Here is an 8,759-nt window from a genome sequence, read left to right as displayed (position 1 = left end):
ATGCTAGTCTCGCGAGTTTGTTTACAGGATCAAAGGAAGCAAAGTTTTCTTACTTTAGCAAAGAAAAAACAGTCTCCTCTTGGCTTATATCGAAATCCTCCGACATTCTTCTTCACAAATCCTTGGTTTGTACTTCTAATTCGTGACCGGAGTTTTGTCTTGTTGTCTCTCCGCATTCGTCACTAATCACGCAACGCCAACATCCTACGTCATCCGCCGGAACGGAAGAGCCAGGACAATTTTTAATATAACTACGACTGGATTCGTCTGAAGGAAGAAAGTCATATACACCTGGGATGCTTCGAGGGTGAGTAAAACACAAGCCAATTTTCATTTTTGGGTGAACTAACCCTTTAACAAAACTGTTAATAATAAATAATTATATTAAAATACTTATTAGAAATTATTTGAAAATAATAATATTAAGTAATGAAAAACGAGTATCCATTTTCATCATTTACATTATAATGTTGTAATCCCTAAATTCACTTGTTTAAAAAGTCTGTTTTTACTGATTCACTTTTTTAATTATTTAGGCAATTTAGTTTGGAATTTTAATAATTAGCCATTACATTGTTATTATTAAATAATTATATTAAATATTAACAGATTAAATAAATCAGGCTTGTGAAGCCTAAATGCACTTGTTTAAAACTTGATTTTAATTTAGTTTTTTATTTTAATTTAAGTATTTAATTTTCCATTTATTTAGAAAAAATATTATATAACATTAATATCAGCCATTTACTGGTATCAGCTATACCATAATTGTTATTATTAGCTTTTATTTTCAGTTTTCATTTAAATTTTAGTTTAAATTCTAGTAACTTATGCCATTTTATTGGTTTTGTAATTTGTTTTTGTTGTTGGTTATTGGTTATTGTTTTTAATATTTCTAATTATATTTAATTTATGTTTACTTTAGTTATGGTTTTAGTCATTTAAGTACTTCAATTTTTTCTTATTATTTTATTTAAATTAATTAAATTAATTAAAACTACAAAAAATAGTTTTTGAAAATGTAATTAAGTTCATTAACAAATATATTAATAAATAAATACTGTAAATCAAACAGTGATTTCCACTGTAGAAAACAGTTCTGAGCTGATTCCCTTAAACCTGCTGATCTCGAACCAGGAATAGTGAACATCGGGGTTCGGAGAGAATATATATTTTTTCAAAATGACAGAAGAAAGCAAATGCAACCACAGACCCTGCATTTCAGGAAGTGGTCTAACACTACTTCCTGTTCTGACTGACGCCCTCAGCCCTTGCGGCTCTTTACATTTACACTTTGGTGGCATAACGCAGCAGGTTGATTGCTGGTCCAAGATGATTTACCAGCTCATGACTAGATTAGATCGGCTGCCACGCTCCAAAACAGAGAGCAGATTAAGCTGGATTTTCCGGCAGGGATTAACTCCCAACACAATATTTATCAAAAATAGATGGCGATAAGCATATTATGTTGTGTCCAGCTGAGCAGGACAAAGGTGAACGCTGCTGCTTAGAGAAAATATGAAAAACTTGGTGGATGACCTCTAAAAACATCACTTTGGTTTGAGCTGACAAAGAAGGGGAAATCAAAGCAAAAGGCTGAGCGAAATGGAGAAGTGACAGATGTGAAGTCATTTTCACAGTTTTTACCAACATATCATGAGGTTTGTGTGATCAGGACAGTGAATCAGGAACAGAAAATTGGCACAATTAGAGCATAAAAAGTAGTACAATGTAGAACTGCTCTAGCATAACGACAATATAAAAGCCAATTAATGAATTTTAGGAACTATTATCCAATTCTGTTGTCCAAATAATATCGCACTTAAAATCACAGTAAATCACATTTATTGTTGCGCTATGAAATTTTGTGATTTCGCAATGCAAAATTTGAGTTGGGTTCAAATTTTGACACTCAAATTCCCAGTGCCGACCAATATCAAGCCAACAAAGCAAAAATGAATATCCACAATTCAGTCATTTTACTGGCAATCCGCGCAATGAAGAATTTCGCCCAATGGACTTCTGGTGGTGAAGAAATTTCCAAATACAAATTTCGCGTTGGGTTCAAATTTGGTGAAATTTGACAATCAAATTCACAGCGCCGACCAATAGCTAGCTACTTGGTTCAAAAGTGACATTGGAGTGGGTGGAAATTCGTAACTTTAGCAACAAGGCAAAAATGAATACCCACAATCCAACAGCAAACTACAACAACTGCAGCGCGACAAAAATGCAGCACACACAGAGCTCTCTGACCCTCCCATAGACAGCAAGGATCCTTACATGATCAAGGCTCAGAAACGTAGCAAGTAGATCGTTAAATAATCCATGTGACATCAGTGGTTCAACTGTAATTTTACGAAGCTACGAAAATACTTTTTGTGCACAAAAGAAAACAAAAATAACGACTTTATTCAACAATTCGTCTCCTCCGTGTCACCCTGTAGCGCCATTTTTGAAAGTATCACATACGTAAACAGCGTCGTTTACGCTTTGATTTGAACGAAAACAACGTATCTGCACTATAGGGTGATGCGGAGCAGACAAATTGTTGAATAAAGTCGTAATTTTTGTTTTCTTTGCGCACAAAAAGTATTCTCGTAGCTTCGTAAAATTACAGTTGAATCACTGATGTCACATGGACTATTTTAACGATCTCCTTGCTACGTTTCTGAGCCTTGATCGTGTTAGGATTCTTGCTGTCTATGGGAGGGTCAGACAGCTCTCAGATTTCATCAAAAATATCTTAATTTGTGTTCTGAAGATGAACGAAGGTCTTACGGGTTTGGAACGACATGAGGGTGAGTAATTAATGACAGAATTTTCATTTTTGGGTGAACTATCCCTTTAATACATTGATTACGTTCTGGGGTACTCTCCAAAATGGTGGAAGACGGTAACTCTGGGAGAAGAATTGCTGAATAAATTATGTTGTTACTGTTTTCTTTGCGCAACATTTTCGTAAAATTATGGTTGAACCCCTGATGTCACATGGATTATTTTAATGATGTCCTTGCTAAGTTTCTGAGCCTTGATCGTGTTAGGATTCTTGCTGTCTATGGGAGGGTCAGACAGCTCTCAGATTTCATCAAAAATATCTTAATTTGTGTTCTGAAGATGAACGAAGGTCTTACGGGTTTGGAACGACATGAGGGTGAGTAATTAATGACAGAATTTTCATTTTTGGGTGAACTATCCCTTTAAGGCCGTTTCACACTGAGCTCGATGCGAAAAAGTGAGGTGAATTCCCACAGAGCGCGAAATTGTTCGCCTTCTGCTAATTCACGCCGGCACGCTAGGTGGCGCCAACCAACAATGCATTTTTCCTCAGATATGTATCTCATATATGGTCCTCTGCTCAACATACAGCATTAAATTAAGATAAATAAAGTTTGGTTCTACACCAGAAAAACAAACCATCTATAATGCTTACAAGAATACATCCTAAAATATAAATAGACGTACAACTAGCATCAAGCTACATTTGAAAATGTCTGTGACTATTTTTGGTCTTTCTTAAAACTCACTTTAAACCATCATCGAGTGCTTGTAATAACTTCCGATTGAGATATAAAGTGGATTTTTATTCTATAATAGGCAGACATGCACTCTTTGTATGTTTGTATGGACTGAACGCGTACAGAAAATATATCGTCACAATCATGTTTATTTGCTTTCATATTTCATCTGTAGAAAAATGTTTCCCTCATTTTTTCATACGTAATGGCAGGAGATATGGTCCCATGATTGACAGATCTTGAGTGAGCGTGCTCTGACTCGTAACACTCGCGCACGTGGAAGAATACTGACAGTGCTCTCCAGATCACATAATTCAGTGGAGAAGTAATAGAAATTATATTAAGAAAATGTGAGAATAAATCTGTTCTCAAATACCAATGATAACAAGAACTCGGCATCCTTTTCTCTCTCGGGATACTCTTCTTCTGTGTTTGTTTACACTGGTTTTGGAAACAGCGCCACCACTCTCACCTTTCTGTGCAACAGCAGCTGCTCTGGGCACGTGATCGTAGCTCAAATCTAACTGGACGCCCGGTTCATCGCGGAGCGACGGGGAAAAAAATCCTCGCTTTTCGAGCCGCGAATGATCGCGCCTAGTGTGAATAGCTCCACAGGGATCTATTGTTTTAATTCAAAAGCGTCATCGCGCCGAACATTCCCGCCAAATTTTCGCGTTCAATGTGTGAAAAGGCCTTTATAGTAAACTGAACGTCAGTTGGTGTGGGTGCTAATATAGCTATCATTATAGTTATCGTTAGTTATCGTTCTGGGCGTGAATGGGTTTTTAAAGCAGCAGACAGCATAACACCAGTGCAGACTTATAATAAGAACGTTATCATACATTAGTGTAAATGCTAATATAGCTATCGTTATAGTTATCTCAGCCGTTATTTTTCTTGACGTGAACAGGGTTTTGAAAGTGGCAGACGACATAACAGCAGCGCACACTTATGATAACGTTATCGTATGTTGGTGCAGATGCTAATATAGCTATCATCATAGTTATCTTAATAGCTATCGTTCTTGACGTGAACAGGGTTTTGAAAGTGGCAGAAGGCAAAAATCCAGCGCACACTTATACTAAGAAAGTTATCGTCCGCTGGTGTGGATGTTAATATAGCTATTATTAGTTTCAGTTATAGTTATCGTTCTGGGTGTGCACAGGTTTTTAAAGTGGCAGATTACATAGCAGCAGTGCACACTTATAATAAGAGCATTATCATATGTAAGTGTGGATGCTAATATAGCTATCATTATGTTAATAGCTTTCGTTCTTGACGTGAACAGGTTTTTAAAGTGGCAGATGACCAGTGTTGGGTAAGTTACTCAAAAAAAGTATAATCCAGTACAAATTACTAATTAATTCTTTAAAATTGTAATTTGATTACATTACTGATTACTGCATTTAAAAAGTAATCAGATTACTAATTACTTTACTTTCAAGTTACTTTCATGTTTACTTTACTTTTCAAGTTATCAAACCTAAAAACAATACACTACAAAGTGTAAACTCATAGTTCTTTCATTAATTTAATATTGACTGAAAGATTACATAAGTATTATTTGTATACACTCGCAATATCTTTACTTTAATTATTACTGTGTGACGCGTTATAACCAACTCTGCAGACGACGTAACAGCAGCGCACAGTCATAATAAAAACATTATCATCTGTTAGTGAGGACGCTAATATAGCTATTGTTATGGTTATCGTTACCATTCTTGACGTAAACAGGGTTTATAAGTGGCAGATGACATAAAAGCAGCACACACTTATAAGAACGTTATCGTTCGTTGGTGTGGATGCTAATATTGCACATAGATAGAAAACACAAGGTTTTGTGACATTGATGCTCTGTCATGTGACCAAAAGAGAAAACTTGGTCCCACTTTATATTAAGTGGCCTTAACTACTATGTACTTACATTTAAATTAATCATTTGGTACAATGCACTTATTGTGTACATACATCTTTTTACATTGTCCTTATATTTGAAAGATATTTGCATGTACCGTATTGGCCCGAATATAAGACGACCGCGTTTTTTCAGATGTATTTCCAAGAAAAAAACATCGTCTTATATTCGGGTCAATACGGTAATTACATCTGTAATTCATTTCTGTAATTACATTTAAATTACACTGTTGACCCATCCCTTACACTTTAACCCACCCTTAAACCTACCCATACCACCAAACCTGCCCCTAACCTTACCCGTATCCCACCTCAATAGCAGCAACAGTGTTTTGCAATACAATATGAACACAATAAGTACATTGTACTTAATTTTTGATGTAAGTACATAGTAGTTAAGACCACTTCAAATAAAAGTGGGACCGAAAACTTTAACTTTGCCTTAGTTAACTTGCATTGCAGCCATCTGTTGAGCAGCCAACTGTGCCTTTGGAAACTCAATTCAGTGTATTCCTGCTTGATTTTAATCGGAGTCGGATACCTCCACACCCTCGCAAAGCATCTTACGCATTACTCTTCGTAAAAAATGCTCCGTCAGAGCTTTCTCTAGCATTTAAGTGTCTTTAGACTGTCAGCAGTTAAAAACCTTTAAATCAGCACCGTTACAGACGTCAAAACCGCAACAAACTCACCACCTTCAACAATAAATTATGGGATAAATTATGGGAACAAATGTTCTTGTTTTTGATGAGGACTAAGACAGATTGCTTCATTAAAGGATTTATTTGTTGAATATTGGCCAGTTACGCTATTAAAGACCATTGGTTATCATCCAAATGTCTCTTAAAAACGCATCTCACTGGCTTCTGACCCTACACCAACTTATTACACAATGTTTCCTTAAGATCGAGCAGTCATTCGGCCAGTTTTGCAGATCTTCTCTGATGACGTTTCTGCTTTGCGGTCATGAGCTCTGCAGATGAGAGTAAGGTCTCACATTAGCGGAGCCGTGGAGCGTGAGTGCAGCAGTTTTGGGTCAATCATCTCCACTCGTCACATGGACAGTGCCAGAGACTCAATAAACTAGACTCATTCACCACGTTTGAGGTCTGGGGGTCAGGTCAAAACATCTATTTTTAACCGCTTTTACACCGTCAGGGTGCTGGCAAACAATCTGGAACAGCTGACGTTTGCATAAACTCTCCTCACATGCCCATCTGGCGAGAGCTGTCATGATTACCAATAGTTTAAGCATAACATATTTATACCACAAAGAGTTCATATGAAACACTTCATTCTTCATTCATATGAAACGTTCCTTAAACTCATAAGTGTTTTGTTGGTAATTGTACACTAAGTTTAATGTAGCTTAAACTACCATTCAAAAGTTCGTTTTTTTATTTTTTTGAAACTGAAAGTCTCTTCTGCGCAACAGAGCTGTTTTTATTTGACCAGAAATACAGTAAACAGTGATATTTTGTCATATTTTTTTTTTCAATTCAATAAAACATTCAAAAGAGCAGTATTTATTTGCACTAGAAATGTTTGTAACATTACAAAATGCCCTTAAGGTCACTTTTGATCAATTTCTTTGCTAAACAAAAGTATAACTATTTTTCAAAAAAGAAAATAAATAAAACATATTTAAACTATGCTTTTAAACTGCAGTGAATTAATTATATATTACATATTACCAGTACACAAAAATACACATTTAAAGATGCATTCAATATTTGCAAGTAAAATAAGTTTTATTTATTATTTAAATTGCACAATTATTTACATATTTCCGAATAATTAAAACCTTTCTATATCTATTTTGTATATTAACACAAATATTTTTTAATCCAGCCAACCGGAATATTGTATTATACACAGTAAAATAATATTTATTGTTGTTATTAAGGTGATGTGACCAATGATGGGCAAGAATATTTTTAAATAATATGTAAATGTTAAAATAAAGGAAAAAAAGATCAATAAAATGTGCATTTCTATATTCAATACATTTTTTGGATGACAACCATTTGTAATATAATTGCAGTTTATATAACCATCATGATTATTTATGTAATATGCATAATTATGCAATTATGTAATTATCAAAACACACTTATCAGGCACAAACGTCATGTTTTACCTTTGCATTTTTAATAAACCACAAACTTTACAGACTCCAACAGTGAATCTGCTTTACTCGTTTTAAAAACAAAAACAATCAAGCTAAAGCAAAATAAAGGCAGATCATTAGGGTTTGGAACAGACCAACTGTATAATAGTCAGAAAACCCTTTTTTTTTATTTTTTTTTTTAAAGATACTGTGTCTTTCATCAAAATAGCTAACTCACCTTTAGTCCTTCACTGGGCAGCCTGTAGCCAAATCGAGCTGGCAAGTCATCAAAGTTCTCTGTTTTGTTGTCAAATGAATACTGAAAAACAAACGCAACCATGAATTACTGTCCGGCAACCATGTGTTTAAATGTTGCATATCAATTTACTGTTGCTGCACACGTGTCAGAAACGTACAGCTGATATATCGGCCTCCACGGGCAGCAGATTGAGGAAGGCGAATATCTGAACCGTGAAAATGGTGTAAATCTGTGTGGCCGAGAGCATCAGCATCCCCAAAGAGAGCAGCATCTTAAGACCTGCTTCAATTACACCTGCAAACGAAAGGAAATGATGCATTAGACATCAGCAGAAAGTCCCCAGAAAACATTTCCCGTTTCTGAGGGCCAATGCAACCCTGTTTGTCCGTTCAAAGGAAGCAGATGATCGGATATACTGAACGCTTGGGAAAGAACTGAGCACTAGTGAAATATGAGTTACAGCATAATGCAAACAGTATGCAAATTGCTAAGGTTTCAAAAATATATTTAGCCAGAATAGACCGCAAACAGTCGTCAATCGAGATGCCTTTTGCCCTGATAATGATGCAGATAGAGGGCTAACAGGACCATGATAGCCAGCTAAACCTTCACCCTCGTCAATTTTCCTTTGTGTTTTTGAAAAGTTTTGTGTTGAAGACATTAGGGCTGCACGATTAATCGAATGCGATTGTCATGCGCATTTTGTTAGTAAAGCCGGTTCTGTGATTAGTAGTAAATCATCATCACGTGCTTTCAGATGGAGCAGCATTTACTACACAGAGCTGTAGTTCACCGACAAGTTACGCAAAAATAAAAAATAAAATCGCTGACGATTTTATTGCGCGATTCTGAAATGGAAGAAATCGTTCGCGATAATGACAGCTGTTTGCATAGCTTCTCAGTGAACTACGGCTCTGTGAAGTAAATGCTGCTCCATCTGAAAGCATGTGAAAAT

General features: G+C 35.7%; 1 protein-coding gene across 2 annotated transcripts in view; it reads right to left on the bottom strand.

Annotated features, from left to right (window-relative positions):
- The window catches only part of LOC107732680 (E3 ubiquitin-protein ligase RNF13), a 32,764-nt gene that overhangs the window by 18,381 nt on the left and 5,624 nt on the right, over positions 1–8,759 (bottom strand). For both annotated transcript variants that reach the window (XM_016544094.1, XM_016544093.1), the window contains exons 2-3: positions 7,962–8,098; positions 7,784–7,864 (exon numbers count right to left, since the gene is read on the bottom strand). In XM_016544094.1, the coding sequence (XP_016399580.1) occupies positions 7,784–7,864; positions 7,962–8,075 (195 nt within the window). In that variant the 5' untranslated portion in view covers positions 8,076–8,098. The remainder of the gene's footprint in view (positions 1–7,783; positions 7,865–7,961; positions 8,099–8,759) is intronic.

This window comes from Sinocyclocheilus rhinocerous, unplaced genomic scaffold (assembly GCF_001515625.1).
Source record: "Sinocyclocheilus rhinocerous isolate Xijiao unplaced genomic scaffold, SAMN03320098_v1.1 scaffold579, whole genome shotgun sequence".
Classification (NCBI taxonomy): Eukaryota; Metazoa; Chordata; class Actinopteri; order Cypriniformes; family Cyprinidae; genus Sinocyclocheilus; species Sinocyclocheilus rhinocerous.
Note: the sequence above shows the minus strand (reverse complement) of the source record. Positions and strands in the feature narration are given on the sequence as shown.